General features: G+C 39.0%; 1 protein-coding gene across 1 annotated transcript in view; it reads left to right on the forward strand.

The window, feature by feature from the left end:
- Positions 1 to 24,185, forward strand: part of DOCK8 (dedicator of cytokinesis 8) — an 89,564-nt gene that overhangs the window by 59,779 nt on the left and 5,600 nt on the right. The window contains exons 27-44 of the mRNA XM_041486245.1: positions 423 to 578; positions 3,205 to 3,344; positions 3,931 to 4,100; positions 5,442 to 5,587; positions 6,306 to 6,488; positions 7,116 to 7,251; positions 7,845 to 7,932; positions 9,652 to 9,748; positions 10,450 to 10,584; positions 12,400 to 12,552; positions 13,615 to 13,773; positions 14,532 to 14,632; positions 15,076 to 15,268; positions 19,818 to 19,961; positions 20,768 to 20,899; positions 22,519 to 22,653; positions 23,150 to 23,239; positions 23,670 to 23,906. Of these exons, the coding sequence (XP_041342179.1) occupies positions 423 to 578; positions 3,205 to 3,344; positions 3,931 to 4,100; positions 5,442 to 5,587; positions 6,306 to 6,488; positions 7,116 to 7,251; positions 7,845 to 7,932; positions 9,652 to 9,748; positions 10,450 to 10,584; positions 12,400 to 12,552; positions 13,615 to 13,773; positions 14,532 to 14,632; positions 15,076 to 15,268; positions 19,818 to 19,961; positions 20,768 to 20,899; positions 22,519 to 22,653; positions 23,150 to 23,239; positions 23,670 to 23,906 (2,595 nt within the window). The remainder of the gene's footprint in view (positions 1 to 422; positions 579 to 3,204; positions 3,345 to 3,930; positions 4,101 to 5,441; positions 5,588 to 6,305; positions 6,489 to 7,115; positions 7,252 to 7,844; positions 7,933 to 9,651; positions 9,749 to 10,449; positions 10,585 to 12,399; positions 12,553 to 13,614; positions 13,774 to 14,531; positions 14,633 to 15,075; positions 15,269 to 19,817; positions 19,962 to 20,767; positions 20,900 to 22,518; positions 22,654 to 23,149; positions 23,240 to 23,669; positions 23,907 to 24,185) is intronic.

The raw sequence follows: 24,185 nt of genomic DNA on the forward strand, positions 1-24,185 counted from the left end.
TCCATCAGGTATTTCCATAAATTCCTTCACTGATGTCATTGTTGATAAGAAGGGAAATGATGAGACCACCAGTGTCCTGTGTTGCTTAGCAGGACATTTTATGAGTTTGCCACAGACTCAGAAAAGTTCAGTTTGGTTTTTGTCTTATGCAAAAGATAAAAATATTGCATATTTTTGTTTTGGGAGAAAAGAAGAAAAACAGTTATCTCTTGGGAAGCTGAGAAGTCATCTGGGGAGCAGGGAGAGAGACACCATCATTATCAAACAAAGAGCAGCTAATGTATGGAACTAGATACAATGAACATTTTAATGCACTCAGGGCTACATGTCTATGTCCTTTTCAGGTAGCAGCATATTTCACTACATGGTAATTTAAATAATACTAGCTCATCACTTGACACTTTTTTGTTTGTTTTTCCTAGCTTTCAAGCAAGCTGAATTCACTCTCCACCCTGATTTCCATGAGACTTGAGTTCCTGAGGATTCTCTGCAGCCATGAGCATTACCTCAATCTGAACCTCTTCTTCATGACATCTGCATCTGCTCCAGCGTCTCCCTCTCCCTCCTTGTCCTCCCAGGTGTTTGTCCAGTAGATAGGTATTGCATGAACATCACAGCACATGCACAAAAACACTTGCATTGCTCTGTACTCAAATTCTTAAGTTAGAATCAGCCACTGTTGGATCAGGGAGAAAAATTTCCCACTTGAGAAAAAGGGACAGAAGAAGTAGCACTGAAGTGCTACTGCAAAACTGCGTCTACAGGAGTTAAAGTTGAACGTGACACAGACACATGCTCCCCTGGAAACATGCACATGCACATCCACAGAAAATGACTGTTGAGGCAGACACATAAGGTCTAAAAGGAGCACAGCTCTGAAGGCCAATTTACAGGCACACCCTTATCCCCTCACACACAACCGCAAATATGTATTTCAATATCTGTTTTGGAGTTATGGCATGCAGCAGTGCACGCTTTCAGTGTGCTTACCTTCTAATGGAACTTCTTACTTCCCACGTGGAAATAGATGGTACCACTATCTAAGTTAGTGACTAACACACTGCAATTTTCCATATCCTGGAATAGTGAATTTTTGTTGATCCTTCATGTTGCATAAAATAGGATTATCCTGCTTTCTTTTTCTTCTGGGTTTCTCCCCCACAGTAGTACAGATCATGCTATATCTTTGTCCATGATTCTCTGTAGTTTTTTGAACAGTGTTCTTCTTTTTATTTGAACTTTATGATTTTCTGTGTGGAAACACTCAGGTATCCTGAGTAGACCAAACAATCTGCATCATATCTAATTTCTCCATGAATTTTTCCAGACTTGGTCTGATACTGAAACAGCTCTAGACTTCCTTAGTGTCAGGACCTCCCATGATCTTCCTGACAACAGAGTTCACAAACACATCAAAAAAAGAAATTGTTGGTTGGCACAGGACACACTATTTTGCCAGTCTAGTGCTCTTCTCCTCTACAGTCTATGGACATGGTTTTCTACAATGGGGCAAACCCCCTGTCAAAGGCTGCTCACATGTCTATTTTCCATCTCTAAGGTCTTGCAGAGGTCAGGACTGGGTTAAAACATTTCAGTGCAATGCTCCATAATTGCCACAATACTTGGAGACAAGGCGATGGAATTGAAACTAAAAATGATGGGAGGTACAAAAACAGTTTGAGTAATGGAGCAGTTCAAATTCATGGTTTCTTTTTTGAGTGTCATTGCCAAAGAATTGGTAGGATGCTAAGATGTGCTACATCTCATACCTTAATAAGGGTTGTCACAGGTTCGTAATAGTAAATAATATTTTCTTGATATTTTTCCTGGTCCTAAAAGCAAAACATCACAGTGCATTTGGTTAATACTAATGCTGGATGCCACAGCTAGAAATATGACTCTTCTGCTTATGGGGGATAAAAATTATCAGCATAGTCCTTGTAACTAGTTCTAGCAAGTCAGATCTTGACCTCAGTTTAATTGATCTTTCCTTCAAGCAACATCATCAACTCTTTTCTCCTTTAGGAGTAACCTACAATGTGCAACCTGTGCAAATCAATAAGGCTTTTGCGGCCCTTGCATGATTTAATGCACTAGCTGACCAACCTTGCAGTAATTTTGATCTGTCTGCAGGAGTGCTGCCCACTTGAGTTAGACCTGGAGTAGAAATATGGTCTTGTGAATAAATCTTTTGAAATTTTTTTAGAGAAGCCAAACTCACTTAACTGGGTGCTCTACACTTTGACATTATTTCACACAAACATAGTACAGCCAATGCCTGTTTGTTTGAGGTTGAATGGGAGTGGGCCTAAGTGTATGGATCCAAAATATGGGGCTGCTAAGAGACATAGGGTTCATTCGACGCAATATACTGGAAGATAGCTACCACAGTGTGGTATACTGATACTTCAGGTGTTTGGGCTCTGAGGCTATTCCCAGGTCACTGACAGAAATATTGGAAGGAATACTGAAGAATATAGATTAAAAGCAAAATTTGGACTCATAAAACCCAGCAGCTGCAGGGGGAGTAGAGTCTGAGCAAGGGACAAGAACATTCCAGATGACCTGTGGCACACATCTATGATTGGAGAAGCTAAGAAGTTCACATCACATATATAGCAGCAACTTTCCGTTCCTGTGCTGGCTGTATATCATTCACAGACGTAAGTTAGAGCAGTTTGAGGGCTGGTCTAAATTATGCCAGCTGCCAGCAAGCTCAGTCAAGGAGTTCCAGGGCAAAAGGAAACATGGTTCACATGTCTTTCCTGACCTTACTTCCATACTAGACATCATGGATGCAGCAGAACACACAGTTAACAGCTTCTGACACCTAAGTCACTCCTAATGTAGAAGCACTTTCTTGCTCTGTGGTAGCTAATGCCTGCTCTGCAACAATAAGAACAAGAATGAAGAAAATTCTGACTTTGTGTCCTGTCCAAACTGATGAATACAGGGTAGGAATTTTATATCTCAGAAAGTGCAAAATGAGTTGGTCACACAGAACAGAAAGGATGAGAGTGCATTCTAGTAAGCTTTTAGTTTCACTCACAGATGTCCTCCTCCAAAATGTCCAACCTACTTACAAAGTCTGTGGTTTTCCTCTGGTAGAGGTTTTCTGTTTGGTACATTGACTGTGACTGTGGTCTCTTTAAGAAACATTGGTTTCAGTGATCATTCTTTAATACTTCTAATATATTTCCGCAGAACTCCAGCTCCTGCTCTAGTTTCCAGGACCAGAAAATCACTGGTATGTTTGATCTCTCAGCTGAGTACCGTCAGCAGCACTTCCTGACTGGCTTACTTTTCACTGAATTGGCAGCAGCACTGGACGCAGACAGTGAGGGGTGTGTATCCTCATTTGCAGATTTTAGAACCGGTCACACTGTTCTCTTGGCAAAGCCATAATTTGACTCCATGACAGTCCTGCTACCCCCATGCTTTTTAGTGAGTCACTCTGTAACATAGCAATGACCCAGTCATGGTTTTATCTGCAGTATGTTCCTCTCAATTAATAAAAATATACTATTTGTGGTGGTAGTGTTGGCTGAATACAGAAATCGAGAACACAAAATTTCAGTTGCTCTTCCCTCTAAAACACTTCTGTCTTTGTCTGAACTTAAGCACTCAGTTAAACTTTGGCCAGAGTTTGATGATTTTCCTTAAGCATCTCTCTTTACCACAATGAATTTTACAGGAAATTTGAAAGACATGTATGCTCTGTGATTGTGGCAAAGTGCCTTGGAGACTTAAGATACCTATTGTTTACAGGGAACAGGAATCTCTGCTCAGAATGAAAGAGATTATCAAGTGCATACTGGTGTTTATTATTTGTTTCTTTCACCTTCTTTTTATTTATTAAATCTTTTTGATTTATAAGTGATTTGTGCATGATCCATGAATGGAACTCATGGATGGTTTCTGTGTTAACAGGATTAGCAAGGTGCAAAGAAAAGCTGTCAGTGCTATCCTTAGCCTGCTGAGTTCCCATGACCTAGACCCACGTTGCTCCAAAAAGGAGGTGAAGATTAAAATTGCAGCTCTTTACCTCCCTTTGGTTGGTATCATTTTGGATTCACTACCGCAACTCCATGATTTTACAAGTAAGACCTTTTTGCCTTTGAATTTTTCAACTCCTAAGGGAGACTTTGCTTAATAATTTATCAAACATAAGAGATTTGTCTAGTAAGATAGAATATTTCTTTACTTAGAAGCAAACTGGATTTTTACAGACAGGAAAAAATTCAGTGTCCTTGCTTCATCAGAAAGTGACAGACCAGAGATATATCTCTAAGTGCTCCTGCATATCTCTTAGTGTAAGTTTTCTGACCTACCAAATAATATCTGCAAGGTCTGCAAGAAATAGTTAGCTCTACATACACATGACAGTAGTGAAAATATTGACAGTGATACTGACATCATGTTACACCACAATTATAGAGATTAGATTGTATTCTCTTTTCTGTTGCATTTTTGCTGCTATTAACATGATATCAAAATTAATTAATTAGAGGTATATATTTTGAAGAGTATATTTTAGTCACTGGTTGTGAAAATATTTCACATTTCAATGTCTTAACAAAAAACTTACTAGTAAGGAAGTGTAATTTATCACTTTCAATTGGGTAAGTTTACTACACATTCATACATATAATGTATAAATATAAACAAATGAATAAATTAATAGGCTAATTAGATCTCACACCATTCTTTTCATCTAAGTATTATCCTTATACCATAGATGAAAAAACTTATTGTGAAGAAGCTCAGGTGTACCAATGTGCCTATATTTTAGGGTGTCTTCCTTTGGGTATCTGTCACAAGAGGCTATGATCACATTCTGAACACATGGGGTCCAGCTGATCACTCAGCTTCTCTGAAAAACAGAACTTGCAAAACACAAAATGGATGCTCAGAATCAGACAAGATTTTTACAAAACATTAGTATAAATAACTTCATTCACTGAAAGTGATGTCAGGAACCAGCAGGGAATAGAAGCAGTTAGGTGCCTCAAATAAAATTTTTCTTTAAGTCAGCAGGCAATACTGGATCTGTCAGCTCTTAGCAGACTTACATTGTTGAATATTTCCAAATCCATGTCTAGTTTCTATACTTATCCTCATGACTGAAATTAACTAGAACTGGATGGTTCCAAGTCTTACAAAGTACTAGCTTGGCTTTGAACTTCAGAGATAATCTCATGTTTGCTACCACATTTTATGTATTTCATGTGCTTGAATAATTTAGCAGTCTTTGCAGATGGCTGCAATTCCTCTTGCTAATGCTGTGCCTCTTCCACTGCTTGGTACATCAGCCAGACAAACAGTCTCAGGGATGGAAGTGCCAGTTGTTTTGCTCAGTTACAGATCAGTGGAAAACTCTGACATGTGAGCAGAAGCAACTGGATTGCCCCTGAAGTTCCAATGGAATATTTCAAACTTAGTTTCAGATATCCGCAGTGGAAAGGGACGCACAGGAAGCCCAGAAGAAGAACAAGAGTCTTCAGGTGCAATCAACCAAAACGTGGCCCTTGCCATTGCAGGGAGTCAATTCAACATTAGGAGTTCTGGAATACCTCTGGTGTCTCTGGTATGTTCACTGCTTTGCCAGTCTCTTTCTTCTATCTGTTTTCATCTTCCTTTTTTTCTCCTTTTATCCTTTCTTGCCACTAACAGCTACAGTCATGAGAAACTCCATTTTTGTTTTGTCCAGCCCTGACAGATCCCTCATAGTCCTTCTGTCATCTTCTCCTATTCTTTTCTAGTTATTTAATTGCTATTTTACCATACATTGTTCACTTTTTTCTCCCACATGCCTATTTCCATTTCCAAACCAAATCTAGACTCATTTCCAGATCAGCAAATGCCACTATGGCAGCCCCACAGTTCCAGTCTTACCTGAATCCATGGATATAAGATTCAGATGTTCCTTTTTCTCTATGTATGGTCTTTCCTCTTATGTTTTTTTGGGTTTTTTTAAACTATTATGCCATTTGACTGACGTAACTGCATGGCAGGGTGGAAGCAAATTGTTACAGAATGTTTTTCCTACATTTTTATAAGGAAATTATTATACAAGCATGTAGCAAACTGGACCTTCTCTCTGTCTTTCACTTGCATTCAACTGGTCCTTTCACTAATTACACATACAGTCAAAATTACAATAACTATCCCCTGGAAGAGGTCAAATTTACTGAAGTCCAGCCCTGAGATTTGATTCCAATTAAATCTAAATAAGATTAGTTCACCCAAATGACCTTCCTCTCCTTTTTCTTCTTTCAACTGACATTTACTTTATGTGGTCCTAGCCCTACAGACAGAGTGCCACATTAGGTCCTGATACTACTCGCAACCTTTTGATCTGTTTCCTCTGGATTATGAAAAATGCTGATCAGAACCTAATACAGAAATGGATTGCAGACCTTCCGTCCATGCAGCTGAACAGGATTTTAGACCTTCTCTTCATTTGTGTTTCATGCTTTGAGTATAAGGTAAGTGAAACAAGGCATAGTTTTGTTGTCCTGGTTTGGATATTTTGGATTTTTTTCCTTAAATTCCAGCTGTCCAGGGGAAATCTGTTATTGCCAATGGTTAAATTAGCACTTATCTAACCTAGACTAATTACTTCAGATAAAATAACTGACAGTAGCCTTCAAGGAAAATGATGCCGAAACTTTTGAGGAAGTCCTATGAAGGTGTCCCAAGTAGTTTAATTATTTTCTTTTGCTTGGGTATTTGAGGGCTATTTTTGGTGGGAATTATACCGACAGTAAGTACTAGAAAGGACACTAAGGATGACTCTAGTTATGAACAGGGTCTTGATGTCAGCACTCTTCTCTCTGAGAGGGTCTGTCTGAAATGGACCAAATAACCTTCTCTCTGAACTTTAGTTTCTTTCTCTGTAGCACAGAACTACATCTTTGTTTCTATTAGCAGTACATATTGTACCTCTTTCCTCATTTGCAACATTTATTAGACTTTATGTATTAATCAGTCATATTCACTGCTTTCTGCCCCCTCTACCAGTCTCTCCTGTTGTATCTCATTCTGGAGATGTAATTTGTCCATATGATCAAAAATGGAGGCATTGGTGATGATTGCTTTAACTTTACTTCCAGGGCAAGCAAAGCTCAGATAAAGTTAGCACCCAAGCACTCCAGAAGTCACGCGATGTGAAAGCTAGATTAGAAGAGGCTTTACTGAGAGGAGAAGGAGCCAGAGGAGAAATGATGAAGCGCTGCAGAATACCAGCTGGTACTTCCTACCCATGCCTTTCGAGAGGAAATCAAGTGTCTGTAAACATAAATTAGTTTGTTGGGTTTGTGCACACTGTTCATTTTCATCCTTATTCATGTCACCCCCTTTTCACCCACAGTTCTTTCCTTTGCAGACCATTCTTGGTTTTGCATGGATGAAAATATCATTAGGTTTCAAATGTCCAAGGTGTAGCTAGAACTGAGTTCCTTTCATTTGAAGAATATTAAGTCAAGAAAGAAGTTTCAAGGTGTTCTAAAAAGTTATGTTAGTGTCTAATCAAGAGATAAGAAACAGTGTCAAAAGTATCACTAAAAATGAATTTATCATAGCAAAAAAGGTTGCTTCATTTAATAAATGGAAAATCTGTGGGTTGGTTTTTGTAGGTTTTTGTAGATATTAAGCAAGTTAATGCTCTAAAAATCCTAAGTAAAAAGAGTGATGAGTCTTTTTACTAGAGCCCTGAACCTGTAAATTGAATGGTTTTAGTTCTGACAGACTGCTACAGAAATATGTCTCCTTCTTTTGGCGAGCTGTCAGACTTTAGGTGTCCCCTTTTGTTTCAATCTCTCTGACATATGTTGCACTCCTAGGGAATGACAGATCAGCAGGGGTAAATGAAAATTTGCGCTGGAGAAAGGAGCAGACACAGTGGCGGCAGGCAAATGAGAGACAAGATAAGTAAGTAGTTTAATTAATGCATAGTGCTTTTATTAGAACCAAGCTGCTTGGGGTTTTTATGTTTTGTTCTTGCTCCTGGGAAGTTTTATTACAAAATCAGTAGTTTCATTTCTTTCCCTCTTTTGCCAAAGAGAAAGAAATAAAACAAAAATAAAACAAAATGTCTCTGTAGCAGAAATATTCAACTGTTACATGACACAACAAAGAGGTCACAAGAATGGAGAGAAGGAGAATTTTAAGTTGCTATCCACACATTTTTTCCTTCTTATCAACAGTGTGTCAAACATGAGTTAGTGGAAGAGTCCTATATGGAGGCTTGCTACATTTATTTTGGTGTTGCTCTTGGCTCCTCAGTACATACAATACTGTGGTATATGTTTTGCCACATTAAATCAGCTAAGCTGGGTTCGACATGCTATATTAATATTGAGAAGCTGTGTTAGCAGGAGTCAGGGAAGATAATGCTTTGGGATTGGAGCAGTAGTTATAAGATTTGTGTCATGCCAGAGAAGATCTCTTCAGCATGGGGATGAAAGCTCAGTGGTTGCTGGAAATAGTCCAAACACCTGTAAAGTTCACTAAATTTGTTCAGTTCTTACTCTTATAAGGGATATAATAAGGGATTTCTGTCCTTATTATAGCACTAAATTTTTGGCAGTCACTTTTTTTTGTTGCTTTGAGTCATTGTAGTTATTAATCATATGACTTCCCTAATTTCCTTTCTTAGCCCTCCTCTGAATTATCTGTTTGTTCACTAAAGGAAGGCTCTTTGCTCCTCTGGTTTTATTTTTGGGTAAATGAATGTAGCAGAGCAGCTACACATTTTGAAGTCACTCAGAAGTGTGATTGTTAAGGATGTTGCTCCAGCCACAGAAATGCACCTTAGGAACTCTGGCCGAAGTCACAGGATCTTTAATCTCAAGCTCTAGAGAGAAGCCTCTAGCCAGGCAACAGCACTTTTCTGAGCAGCTGAGGAAAAAGAAAAATGCCTCTTTGCGTTTCCGTCATGGATGTGTGAAAATGCAGTTTTGTTAGTAGCAGCTCCTATGCTTACTCAGCTGCAGAGGAACTGTGTTCCAGACCTTGTTCCTAAGTCTCAGCTAAGAAGGCATATGTGTTGCATTACCACCATCTCCTGTCTTTCCTCAGTATTTCAGTTCTGTCTTAAATGTCCTGGGACACTGCTGTATGGACCTGCTGTCTTTTCTTGTCAATAGTCTCAGGAATCAACATTTGAAATTGCCTACCTTAAACAATGCTTCCTTCTATGGCACTGAAGCAATTTCCACTTTGGTCGAGTCTACTGGTTTTGCTTTTTTTTTTAATGGAATTGTCAGATCAGTTATCTATTACTCCGTTTTGGAGTTTTGTGTCCTGATACAGGCAATGCATTCAGAAATTACAGCATAGTTTACTGAACAACTGAACATGATATTAAGTAGCCGTTATGCAGATAACTATTAAGGAACAAAAGCATCTATCTAAACTGTCTAGAGTCCTAGTTTTAAGAAGTCCCTTTTGTGACTGCTCTTCTGTGATAGCAGCTTTCCTAATTTCACTCCACAGCTTTTAAGAAACATTTCTGAGCACTATTGTCATTGTCTGTTCTTATGGGATGATTCAGAATGGCATGCATGTGTATTCTGGCTTTCTTTAAACTGCAGGTCATCTAACTCTTGGGATACAGTCTGCTTGCTTTAATTAGAATTCCCTTTGCAGGACAAAAGCTGAGCTAGACCAAGAAGCTCTGATCAGCGGAAACCTGGCAACTGAAGCAAACCTGATCATTCTTGATATGCAAGAGAACATCATTCAGGTGAAAAATAGTAGCAGTGGCTAGTACCAATTCCTGCTCCCTCTGAAGCCAGTGGAAGCAAGATTAATTGTTACTGTTTCTTAGACAGTGCAAAATTTTTTGAGATCTTCTGTAAACTTGTATAGTCTTGAATAGAAAAAAATTCATAGGTAGGGAGGAGAAAACTTCATGCTTGAAGACCTGTTAGTAGAAAAGCATTTATCTGCTAGACTTTTGTTGTACTGGACACTATTTTTACATGACACCACTCATAGCACCTAGTCTCCCCACTGTTTTGGTTGTGAGTTTGATCAGAACATACTAGTACGTCTGTTTAGTGGACATGTTCAAGATATCAAGGATGCAAGGGATAGGATAGTGCTTGCCCACCACAGACTCTGTTCCTAGCCCAAAGTATACATGAAGGATTGGAAAGAACAGAAACAGAGCTTCAAAAATCACTGCAGGAGCTCACTGAGCTTAAAAATGCATTGGAGAGTCTTTGAAACTTGGAAAACATTTGGGACATTTCGCCCTCTATCTTCTTGTCTTCACTACAAAAGTGCTTTGAAATTTCTCCAAAGCAGATGTTAAAAATGAAGAAACTGCCAATTCTGAACTCCTGGATGTCTCATGGGCTGGAGAGCAGAACTTCAGTTCCTGTGTGCCAGTTCATTGCTGAATTACCTCATACAGCTGTTGTTTTTCTCTTTCCTGTGTAGGCGAGCTTTGCAGCAGAATGCAGAGATAATCTCTTGGGAGGAGTTTTGAAGGTCCTGGTAAATTCTCTTGGCTATGATCAGAGCACAACTTACCTGACTCATTGCTTTGCCACACTCAGAGCACTCATTGCCAAGGTATGCTCTTGATATACTTTTGTTTTCATGCTTCCAATCAAATTAATAGAACAGTATTTGTAGAGCAGAACTGTGTCCATTCACTTACCCCTTTTCTTTGACATTTATTAAATATATTTTGCATATGTAAATACAAATTACTATCTATAGGGTTGTTACAGGACTTCTGCATCTGTTATAAGATTATTTCACTGGCCACACAAGATGGAATAATTAAATCTGAATAATCTCATGGGTTTAGTAGTCTACTCTTAAACATATAAGATTTACCAATAAAAAGGTAAGCAATTCCACACGCTTTATTTCAAACGCGTTCTGGTTAAAATTAGGAATCTTAATGCCAAGAACTGCACAAGAATTCCATAAAATCAAATTCAAGTTGTTACATCAGCAAGGCTAGTTTCCAGTCAGATGGGCAGCAGAGAAATCAAAACTCATGAGACATTGAGGGCATCATTCTAGGTTTCTATTTCTAGGATGGGTTTCAAAATTCTAAGTGGATTCTAAGACACTGACAGTTTACATCTTTGTTTTTCCTGAAAATTAAGCCAAATCCTCATCTCTCTTCCACTTCTGTATCACCAATTAAAAAACTCCAGATCAGAAAAAACAGGACCAATAAAGAAAAAAAAAAAAAAAAAGCCCTAACAAAACAATTAAAACTTCACAAACTTCAAAATATATATGAGTACAGAAATTGACCCAAAGTCTTTTTTTCTATAATAGAGGTCATAAGGGGTTGGGTGTTTCATAAGGACTCTAAAACCTTTTTAAGATTCATTCTCCTACAAAGAAAAGCAGCTCCACTAAGGCTGCATTAAATGTTTATTTTCCCTTAACTATTCTAAAATACAAATAAGAAACAGGATACTCCTGTCCTGTTAATGCCTGTCTGCTCTTAAATGCAGATAGGCTGACAAAGCCTAATTACAGGGTAGATACCGGAATAGTTATGAAACTAATAATTATGTTTCATTTTACTTTATCTTTAAAAGCTAGCTTCCAATTACAGTAATGAATTTTGTGAAGCAATTGTTATTCTTATAGATCTTATAGTTAAGCTGACTCTATTCTGTATTTCGTGAAGCAATCAGTCCAATTATTTCTATTACACTGTAGACATATAGATGTTATTTTACAAGTAAAAGTGATAAAACCCTCTGCCAGCAGGCTTGTAATATAAATTAGTGAGATACACTATATTTATATTTATACTTTTGTAATACAAAACAGTGAGATAATGGACTGAAGAAAGGCTGAGAACTGGGATATTGGTCTGTAAATTGGAAGCATTGCTGTGTCATTGTGAAGACACTGTAAGGGAGGGTCTGGCATGAAAGCTTGGCAGTGGAAGTTTTGTCACACACCATAGGAGGAAAAACATATTGGAGGCCTGGGGAAGGGTAGGGCATTGGTGCAAAGAGCTAAAAATTGCTTCATATACTTAAGGAAGCATTTGCATGCTTCATCAATCATTATGTATTCTAAAAATAGCAAATCTCCATGCTTCTAAGAATTTTGCAATATTTGATGTTTTCAAAAACTCTAGAGCCATCTTACTCTGAGTTTATTCTGTCTCTTTCTCTTTTTTCCAAAACACAAATCCTTCTTTTCAGACCTTTTCTTCTTTTAGAAAATCTTAAAAATGGAAACTACAGCAACACAGGAATCAGAAGTCTGAATAAAAAGAAGTATAAAATGTAGTTTTTGAAAACTTTGCACTTTTTGTGAACCCTGTGACTTTTGTGCACTAAGATAATGATGTTTTAATGGCTAGAAATAAGAGTAATAAATGTTTTCTTCCCTTTCCCTTAGTTTGGAGATTTGCTGTTTGAAGAGGAGGTTGAACAGTGTGCTGACCTGTGTCAAAGAGTTCTCCATCACTGCAGCAGCAGCATAGATATTACACGGACTCAAGCCTGTGCCACTCTTTATCTCCTCATGAGATACAGCTTCAGCTCTACCAGTGTAAGATTTTGATGGCAGCAGTGTATTTTATGCCGCCTTTTTTTTTGTGATCAATTGAAACAAAGGTTGAAGTTGCAATAGCAAGTGGAACGCATCTGCAGTCACCCGGTCTGCTGTTTCACACATTTGAGCCAAGAGAAGTGCTAGAAGTGCATGAGGAAAGTAGCTTTAATTATTGTTCATTGCTTTGATTCAGGAAACATGACTCAATATTGTCCTGCAATATCTGTAAATGCAGCTTCAAACAGAGCAGAATTAGGCCCCTGGCAGCAAAGACTATTCAATGCATAAGCAATACCCTTCACATTGTCTTTTTCCTTTCATTCCTGTGTCAGAACGACTCAAGTCTAGTTCTATTCTAATGCAATTGCAACCTCTGTAATTAATAGGAATTCTTCACCAACTCCTTGGTCTTAGGACTAAGCTCTGATTTTTACCACACATGTGGAGCAAAAAACTTACATTATGTATGTAGATTAATAATGTTCTAGCACAAAAGCATATGCATTAGCATTTTGGATAGCATCTGATCTTGCACAGAATTTCCTTCACTAATTATTATTTTAAAGCCTTGGATATGTAAAAAGTGTAAGCACTGCAGAAGGAAAAGGTACTGCAGGCACACCATGATCATCAGGGTGTAATGCATCACCAATGAACCACCAATTGAAGCTCCCAGAGGCCTTTTGCCTCCCAGATTTGTTTCCAGAATGTTTTTCCACTCATTCTTCCTCATCTGTTCCTCTGTGTGGTCTGATCCACACACCCACTGGCCTGTGCAAAGGGGGAAAGGGGTGCTTCTGGCTTTCTCCTGTCTCAAGAAAACATGCATATTTCAAGGAACATTCTAGCACCAAAGTAGAGACATGTCAGAATTAGGGATCTTTGGCTTAAGTGGGTCAAACATGATTAGCTTGATGCACCAGAGGCCAGTTATGTGAGCAGTAGTCTACTGCACTCATTCTGGACAGGAGAAAGTGTGTTTTTTCATAGAGGAGGTAGATGTGTGAACTGCAGTGCAGCCATCATTCTTTCATGCTTTTGTTTTTTTTCTTCTGGAAGAATTTTTCAAGAGTGAAGATGCAGGTGACCATGTCGCTAGCTTCTCTGGTTGGAAAATCACCTGAGTTTAATGAGGAATTCCTTCGACGATCCTTGCGAACCATCCTGGCCTATGCAGAGGAAGATACAGATATGCAGGCAACGCCATTTCCCATTCAGGTTAAATCTCTTATGGCATCTGTGGCTTTTAGCAGGAGCTTTCACGTAGGACCAAGCAAGTTCTAGATCTTGGTCCTTCAAAGCAATGAAAATAAGGATGAAGAGACTATTGCATGAGTTTATTTCTAGCACAACAATAAGGGGGGAAGAAATGGATATTATTCCATAAAATAAACTCTAAAGAATGTCCCCTGAAATCGCATTACAGGAGAATCATCTCTTGGCTTTGAGTACAGCTTTCTCCTAGACCCCAGCAGGAACCATGCCCTCTAAGAGTTTCCCAAAATGGAATTTGATTCATTGTGCTTTCAGACAAGTATCACCTGGGAAACTTCTCTCTCTTTGCAAACTTGTAAGGTGTCAGCAGCAATAATGAAAAACATGTCAGACAACTGTCAAACACTTTGTTAAAATTCTTAGGCTAACTCAGGTTGTGCTGAACACTTAAAAAAACATCTAGTTTCAGATGTAAGATCAACTAAAGCTGAACTCCATTAGCACATCTTACTTTTTTCATTCAGAAATAAATAGATCAAAGGATTTCAGTTCGTTTTGATTAATTAAAATGTGTGTGTGTGTAAGATTTGCTATGTGAGCAGCCTTTGCTGAATTACATAGAGCTGAAGAAAACATCCTGACATTTCCTTGGGTAAAAGAGGCTTAAGGAGAGTAACATCATCTGGTCCAGATACTGTTGTTTTTCCAGAAGGAAAAAATAAACACCTGAGAATGACACATTGATCTTTGCATTGCTTCAGGTAGAGGAGCTACTGTGTAATCTGAATGGCATCCTGTCAGATACAGTGAAAATGAGGGAATTTCAGGAAGATCCAGAGATGCTGATGGACCTCATGTACAGGTGAGTCCATTTAGAATTGCTACTGAGAAAATTCTGCAGTGAGGTGAGCTGAACTATGCATTTTAGGGACATAGCTGTGACAAACTCTCTATCTGTTCTGTTTGTGCTCATTTCCTTTTTAGCACAGCTGGTCTTTAGCTGGGCGCCCGGGCTGCAGTAGTGAGCACATTGCAGTGCAGCCTCTGGGAGGTGGACATAGATTTGGGCAAGGATAAGAGTCAGGAACATTGAAGAGTCTTGGATGCAGCAGTTTTACTTTCCTCATAGCCCCTCTATCTCCTGCCCAGCACTGCCTAGCCATTTATTTTCCTTTCTGTTTAACGAATCATACAGAATAAAGACAGAGATGTCTTCTTCTGTTCAACCCAGGAGAAGAAATATAAGGGTATTTTTGTTATTTGAGAAGTGGTCATTCACAGCTGCTTTCTGGCCTGTGTTTTCAGAATTGCAAAAGGGTACCAGACATCTCCGGACCTGAGGCTGACTTGGCTGCAGAACATGGCAGAGAAGCACACCAAGAGGAAGTGCTACACAGAAGCAGCCATGTGCCTGGTCCATGCTGCAGCGCTGGTGTCAGAGTACCTCAGCATGCTTGAGGACCGCACCTATCTCCCTGTGGGCAGTGTCAGTTTTCAGGTAAAAGGCTTTGATGGCATAAGGCAGCTCTGGTGTGTGTGTTCATTCTTGTGCTAAGCAAAGCAGAGGTGCATGTGTGCGGCAGATGTTACAATGGCAGTCTCCAGCTTCTATTTCCTGCAGTTTGATACTGTAATCTCCCACTTGCCAAGCAGAACCCCTCTATTATTACATGCTTTTTTCTAGGGCTCTTACTTATCAACTGTGACAGATGCATGTTTCAAACATCTTTCTCATAATCTAGGTAATTGGAGCTGCTCAGCTCTTTCAGGTGTGTTCTCCAGTCCTTTGACTGCCCTCAAGTTACTAACCAAACCCTTCTGGCTGATGTATAACACAATCACTGCAGTCAATCCAGTATATCCAAGTCAAGTTAAAATGTCCCATAAGTTTTTTCAGCACGAGCTGTAGCTCTCATGTTATCTCTCTGAAGACTTCACTGGTTCTTTTGGCATTGTTGAGCTCTTTAACTCAGTAATAAACTGGTCTTTTCCAGACAGTTTTCTTGGGTTTAGTTTTTCACCTTACTTTTCTACATCACATAGATGAAAGCATAAGTCTTTGTGGCTAAAGTTAAACTCTTTAAAATGCATATATATATCCACTTAGTTTATCAGATTATGCAGTTTTAGATACCCTTACCTGAATTAACTTTACATGCAAATTCAATTATTTTAGTGATTCTTTTCTCCACATTATTAAAAAATAAAAATGGCCAAACTCTTAATTTATTGCCGTGTGTTGATAATTTCTCTTATATCATTATTCCCTGAAACCAGTGAATTGTTGGCTGCAGTGATTAAAGTAAATTATAAATCATTTAAACTAATTAGTGGAAATATTTTGTAGGATCACCTTAGACGTTATATAGATATCCACTGTTTAAACATTATTACCTTTATTGGACTGTAATTCCTTTCTTTAGAAAGTATCAGGCTTGTGTTGATTCAGTCTAAGCACAATACTTTTAAGGTTTTCTTTAGTATTTTGTATCAGTATTTCCACCATTTTGTCCTGGTGCAGTCTGATAAACCTATCACCATCTGCTCATCTTGTACACTTTCAAGAAGTAGATGATCCCCAACACATTTCATCTTCTGGAACTTCCCCAGTTTTCTAAAACAAATGGCAGCTCAGGATTCACTGCTTGAATACTCCTTGCTTAGGTTTTTTTTTTTTTTTTTTTGATCTGTTGCAGACCCCATTTTATTGTCAAAGTGAGTTTGAAATACCTAACTAATATTTGGTGAATTCATCATCCCTTGATAAAAGCACACTGGGGTTTTCCCCTTCAAAATAGTAAATGTGAACATGATTGAGCCACTTGGCATTTTGCATTGAATTTAGTTTGTTAGACATTAGTATTTTCAATACCACCTCAGAAATCAGGCTATAGACAAGTGTTTATTCTTGATTTTCTTTAGAATCAAGATACGATAGCTCTTTTTAATGGCTAAACTTCTGGCCATGGATTTATTCTTCTGCCATTTTGCATCCCTTATCATTTTGTATATCTTCAAATTTCTAACTTCCATGCATTACTTCTATTTACCCTTCTTTCTTTCTAGTTGTTGGACACTATCATCATTTGGATATAAGTGAAATCTGCATTCCCTCCCCAATGTCATCCTGCTCCCAGTCTGCCTTGAGTGTTCACACTTGGCTCTAATGCAGTTCCTCCCTCCATTGCTCCTAGATTATGCAGGTTGCTATAAATTGATATGTTTTCATTTATGTTAGAGAATTGAAGTCTATTGTGCAAGGCAGTAGGCAAGCAAAAACTTAGGAGGTTAAAAGCAGTAAATCAAAATGCTTGTGTAATTACATGTTTTCCAAAGACACAGTTGCCCCATAGGAGAGAGGTAATAAAATGCCCTAATGACAAGAACCCAATTACTTAACTCTTTATCTGACGGCACAATTCTGAATTTCAGTTTACTCAATAACAGTAATTAACTATAATAATCCTTTGCATTTTTACATAGGCTTTCAAGAAAAGATTTCCCATTCTTTACGAACATGCTTATGTTCTTTAGCAGCTGTGGAGATCTTATTCAGAGGGCTTTGTTAAAAGAGCGTTTTTGTTTTGTTTTGCATAACAGACTGGCTCAGTTTTAACTTACAGGTCTCACTCACTGCCTCTTTCTGTGATCATTTCTTCATTTGGCTCAGATATGAGATCAACTAATACTGGTGATATGCATTTAGATGTGGAATTGAGGGTGATAATAATGTGAATAAAAATATTATTCTTCATTAGTAGAAATATTATCTCCTTTTCACAGATAAGTAAAATGAGTCAGCAAAGGATCAAATCAGTTCTGATTTTGATCTTCTGCAGTGAGTCTGCTAGCATCCAGAAAACTGACTGTCAGTAGAGTAATACTTTTCCTTACATTGTACCAGACGAAATGCTTCCCTCTGCAATCAAAACTATCTCTCAAAATCAAAGTGAGATCACTTTCAGTGGAATTCCATTTGAGCTTAATTCATGTTTACACTAAATCCCCTTCACAAGTGCTAAAGCAGAATTAGTAAGAGTATGAAGTGCATAGGGACTGACTTTAAAGCCACTTTGTATCAACATAGACAAGTACTTAGTGTGTGTTGTCTACCTGCTGAGATACACAGCCCAAGCAGCCAAATTTGCTTGGGCTGTTTGGGCATCTAGGTTGCAGGCTACCCTGGCCTTATTTAACATGGTGATAAGGGCTGGGGATCAGGGAGGTTTTTGAGTTCACAGAAGTGCTTGTTTTCCTTAATGAAAGCTAGGCTTGTGAAATTCAATATAATTGCTGATAAAATACATTGTGACTTATGTATTGCCTTTATTATACATGGGATATGTAAAATTCTTCAATAGGAAAGGTAGATCAAGGCTTAAGTTGGGTGAGGCATGTCCACTTTGTACAAGATCATGCAAGCCCCAGGAGTATGTCATGCAGGTTCTCTCCTCCTAGAGTGCATGGACTATAATGGAAATGTGCATGGAAATACATTCCTGACATTAGTTATTAGAGGCTTAAAGGGAGAGATTATTGGTGTCTGTGACTTTGTTGTTACCTTAGTATATAAACTGCTTCTCTAGACTCTCTTCTCTGCTACAAAAGGAAGAAAAGAGAAAAAAAAAATTAAAAGCCACCAGAGTCACATGAAAACAGTCCTTAATGGCTACTGTAACAGAAAAGGAAAACCTGAATTAATCTGCATGTCTTGTGAGTTTCTGCAGTTTTCTGCCAGTGAACCTAAGTCTGGTTGAAGTCACTCTCTTCAATGAGACTGGTCAGTAAAAAGTGGCATAGGTGTGCTAAATGTGCTGTGGTTCTTCCTCTGGCCAAAATTCAGACGTATTCTGGACTCCTGTGAAAGCTGTTCTAAGGCTGTGCTCACCCTTCCAGTGGTGCTGACGTGATGTGCAGACTAGGCAGTGTGATGGCAGCATGGCTGGAGTAAATTTCACCCATGGAGAAATAAATACATCCATAAAACCCAGGGGGAAAGCCCCATGCTGCTAGTGGTGTGTGGTGCCAATTCTTTTATCTGAAATCTGATCAATAGTAACAGCCCTCAGTGTCTCTGCAATTTTATAAAGATGCCTTTAAGGACTCAGCTAGCTAGCCAGCTGGCATCCATCCTGCACTCAGACAGATTGTCATTGCCAGTTTCTGCTGAAGTGAGACACTATGACACTAATTTAACTCCTTTTAATTAATAGAAAATCGAAGCTTAGCGTTTCTGCTGCTGCTGAAAGTTACTTATGCCAGTCCCATACTATATGTACACATATTTTGCTGTTATTTTGCACACATTTCTATATATTATAATTTTTTTTATGTTGATGCCACCCAGTGTCATATATTCAAAGAACTGTAGACATGTTATTTCATGGTCTAGAATCTCAAGAGAGTGGCTTCATCTTTATTTAAGATGAAGACTTAAGACTTCAGTTTTATTTAAATGCACAGTGAGATCCATAACATTAACAAGAAACTGAGTAAATCCTGCAGGTTTGAAGTGTAGTATGGCAGAGGATGAACCAAGAAGAAGCAATCAATTATTGTGGTTTTTAGAGTGATATTGTCTGTGTCCTACTTCTCCTGTGCTTGGAAAAGGTGAATAAAAAGCTTAAAGTTCAATTTATTCAAGCAGATGGCAGAAGGTCAGGAGTGCTGTTTGGAATTTCCCATTCCTAAGTGCCAGCATCAGGAAGGGCACATTACTTGTCTCTCTAGTAGTATTGGGGATTGAGCTCACTGCAAGCTCCATGGAAATCCAGCCATCAGAGAAGAGCTAGTTTGACACCTACAGGAGTCTGCATTTTAAACCTGAGGCTAGAAAGAAAATTGATTATTCTTACAGAGAAACTCCTGATCTGCCATCTATGGAGATTTATGATGTTACTTTCACTTCTAAAAAGTAACGTTAACTATGTGTCACCTGGTTGCATTCCTCTTCCCATCATGTAAATATGTTGAAACAATTTTTTCCTCAATCTTTGTGATGTACTGTTGATTTAGGTTTTTTATTTGTGTGCTCTGATATATTTTAGAACATTTCATCCAATGTTCTGGAGGAATCTGCTGTTTCAGATGATGTTTTGTCTCCAGATGAAGATGGCATATGTTCTGGGAGGTATTTCTCAGAAAGTGGACTGGTAGGGCTGCTGGAACAAGCTGCAGAGCTCTTCAGCACGGTGAGTGAGGACCAGAATCACCAGGAGGGAATGGATAGTGGGCTGCCTAAGCCAGATCCACAGCTTCCTTTGCTGCACAAGAGGAAACAATGCAGTACTCCTAAACTAGGCATCACGGACCTGCCACAGTACAAATAACAAGAGGACACATTTTTGGCTGTCCCAGTACTGCCTCAGTCAGTCAGATTAACCTAGGCTTTTTCAGCCTAGCTCAGCCACATACCCACCTCTACTGTGCAGACCACAGGCAACATCAACAGAAAGTGTCTCAGGCAGGAACCAAGACTTTCAGTTGGTATTATCATGGGATAGTACATTTAAGAAAAAGATCTTTAGGAGGCATGTCAGGGTTACTCCTATACTTTTACAAAGCATAAAACCATGAGCCTCAAAATCTACACTTACTATGTAAGGACTTGTGATTTAGCGTCTCTGAAGGTATCACTTGGGTCCCTTTGTCCAGACAAAGGTTCAGGTTGCCCTGAACCATACATTTCCTGCTGCTAGCCTGCATTTCTAGTTCTTGTAACCCTGAGGCAGAAACCAGGGCTTTACACAGGAATTTGGGCTCAAGAGCCAAACAGATCAGAGATCCAAATTACATCCAGTTCACTGTTTGCTGTCCAGAATGGCCTATTTACTATTACTAGTTTTCAGAACACCAAAAGAAGCAACATAGCAGATTAACAGATGAGTTCCATAAATCCCCTTTTCAGCCAAGCCATTGATGGAGATATAGTTTCTTTTCAGAGTGCATGAGGACTCACTTCATTTCTTCCTCTTTTTTTTTTTTTTTTCGTTCAAAGGGAGGTTTGTATGAAACTGTGAATGAAGTGTACAAAATTGTCATCCCCATACTGGAAGCACATCGCGACTTCAGGAAGCTTACCTTGACACACAGCAAGCTACAGAAGGCCTTTGACAGCATTATTAATAAGGTACTTTTGAGGCGAGGCAAGGTACTGCTAGCAAGACACATTACTGGGTTGCACTATTTGTTGGAGACTGCTGTAAATAAAACTGTTCATGTGTGTATTGGGTTTGCACGGCCAGGTTTTGATAGTGGAAGGGGAGGGTTAAAAGAGTGATGTTAATGAGAAGCTGCTAGAAACTTCACCCATGTCCAACAAAGCCAATGCCAGCTGCTAGCCAAGGCTGGCCAAGGCTGAGCCCATCAGTGACAGTGGCAGCACCTCTGGGATAATATATTTCAAAAGGGAAAAAAGTTACTGGCCAGATGTAATTGTGCTCAGGAGTGGACAATATGTGAGAGGAACAGCCCTACACACACCAAGGTCAGTGGAGAAGGAGGGCAGGAGGTGCTACAGGTGCCAGAGAGAGATTCCCCTGCAGCCTGTGGTGCAGACCAGGGTGAGACAGCTGTGGCCCTGCAGCCCATGGAGATCCACAGGGGAGCAGAGACCCACCTGCAGCCCATGTAGAAGCCCATGCCAGAGCAGGTGGATGCCTGAAAGAAGGCTGTGACCCCATGTGAAGCTCACACTAGAGCAGGGAGGAACCACAGGCTGGAGCAGGAGAAGGACTCCTCTCCCTGAGCAGTGGGAGAAACAACATGTGACAAACTGACCATACCCCCATTTCCCATCTCCCTGTGCCACTGGGAGAGAAGATGTAGAGCCTAAGGAGAAAGGGGGAAAGGTGTTTTGAAAATTTGTTTTACTTCTTGTTATGCTGTTCTAAGTTTTATTAGTAATAAATTCAATTAGTTTTCCCAAGTCAACTGTGTTTTGCCCATGATGGTAACTAATTTGTGATCACCCCCTATCCTTATGTCAACTCATGAACCATTCATATCTCTCTCCTGTTCAGTTGCAGGGAGGGATAATACAGTGGCTTTGATGGGACCTGGCATCCTGCCCTGATCAACCCACCAGAATTTGAAATAATTCCATTTCCTTTTTTCAAATGAAAGCTTCCATATGCTTGGGTCTACCTACATAGTCTACAGTGTAAAAAGGCTCTCCATACAAAAAAAGCAGAAATGAGTATAAATGGTTTTAACTGAACATGTCTGTGTCCACCTGGCCACATCTGTTTAACAAAAATAACTTTACTGTCAATTCACTAGTGTTTTCAATTATAAAACAGAAAAGTGTTTATATTTATAAAACATATTTCATAAGTATGAAAACCGATCTAAATTCTCAGCACTCATACTGTCCCTTCTCTTTCTTCAGAAGAACCTTATTGCTGAGCCTAGTCAGTTTCAAATTCATATCAATTTTCATTGCAAATTTGCAAAATTTTAATTTTATTACATGTATTCAAAGGAATTAAAAATTAATAAGGTATTTTGTTCTGTGCAACCTCCTTCTTGATCAGCTTAAATTTTAAATTAGATTGCAGTAAAATATCCTCTTAGTTATATGCTTGTAATCCATCAGCGCTGATGATATATAGAAGTGGCTTTGAAATGGTGAAAATGTAGGACTAGTGGGTTCTCTTTTACATCATCTGGGAGAAAAAAAAAGGCTTCCAAATGCTACAATGTCCACATAAAGCAGTTGTAAATTTCCTCCCTTTTTTTATCAATTAGGGTCAGAAACGAATGTTTGGAACTTACTTCCGTGTTGGTTTCTATGGATCAAAATTTGGGGACTTGGATGAACAGGAATTTGTTTATAAGGAGCCTGCAATTACAAAACTCCCTGAGATTTCTCACAGATTAGAGGTAAGGAAAAGCATTATGTTAACAGGATCTGAAATGGTATATTGAACTTTTCACTTAACCCACACAGTCCTTATATTATCATTGCTATATAAAAAATCAGTAACAAACTGATTTGTAGCATAGATTATTTCCTTAGTGCATATCCTTTCCACAGTATCCCTTTTTAAAACATAATTATGTAAGTGATCCATTCTTTTGTGGCTATGTCTCTTACAAGCAGGCCTGTAAAACGTTGAATGATTTTGAGCATGCCAGATATTTGCTTTGGTATCTTTTCAGCTTTTTTTATAGAATTGCTATGTTCCGTTCTGTAACCTCAAGTTCTGTGATTTTCTGAGCAACTCACATTGATCTTTGTCAGCAGATGCCTTACCCTGGCCAGCTGTGGCTTGTGGAGCAGTATACTGACTGTCATGGTTATCACTCCTTTCTCCTAGAATTGCATTAGCATTGCATTGAGGGCTAAAATTTTGGGATAACTCTGTTTCCTTTCTAGGGATTTTATGGCCAGTGTTTCGGGGAGGATGCTGTGGAAGTGATTAAGGACTCTGCTCCTGTAGACAAAAGAAAGCTGGATCCCAATAAGGTAGGGAAAGTACTACCCAAAGGGCTGAGTGCTTTGTCACACAAGAGAAATGGGAAGAGAAGGTCCCTTTACAACTTTTATGCTCAAACATTAAGGCACTAAAAGAAACCACCCAACTTGGTATCTCTGTGCCCAGGGGTATTAAAGCCTCTGTGACGGGCTTAGCGTGGTAGCTTGTCACAGAGTATAGAAATTAAAAGTTCTGATCTCTGGTCCCTGCCCTGGTTCTGATTCCCAGGGTTAAGCTGTGCCTTCCGAGATGCAAGTTTTGTTAGCTGTGAATAAGAAAATGACACCTGAAGGATTTTCAGCTCTTTGCTTTTCCAGACCATCCTTAGGAAATGTGTACTAAGGGATACCTCACATGCACCATTGCTTTTACATTCCTTGGGTTGTAAAGTACTGTACCTGTTCTTCTCTCTTTTCTCAGGCATACATACAAATTACTTTTGTGGAGCCCTATTTTGATGAGTATGAGATGAAGGACAGAGTTACCTACTTTGAAAAGAACTTCAACATCTGCCGGTTTATGTACACTACGCCTTTCACTATGGATGGGCGTCCCAGAGGAGAGCTTAGTGAGCAGTACAAGAGGAACACCATCCTAACCACAATGCATGCTTTCCCCTACATCAAAACTAGAATCAGTGTCATCCAAAGAGAAGAGGTAATTGGGGTTTGAAGACAGATTTAATTTCTCGAGGACTGAAGGAGTCTCTGGGTGGGAAGATTTTTAAATTTATGCTTGGCAGAAAAAAAAGAATGCTGAATTTCTCTGACACTGCTCTTGTAAACAGAACTATCACAGAAGGGACAGACAAGGCATAGAGATACACTATGAAGAAGAGACAATAGCCAGTGTACATTCTTCTTTAGAACTCCTAGCTCTAATGCTGTGTAGGAGGATATGTGGAGCTCCATTTGTAGCTATACTTCTAGCTGATAA

Source organism: Pyrgilauda ruficollis, unplaced genomic scaffold (genome assembly GCF_017590135.1).
Source record: "Pyrgilauda ruficollis isolate IOZ18807 unplaced genomic scaffold, ASM1759013v1 scaffold74, whole genome shotgun sequence".
In the NCBI taxonomy this organism is placed as follows: Eukaryota; Metazoa; Chordata; class Aves; order Passeriformes; family Passeridae; genus Pyrgilauda; species Pyrgilauda ruficollis.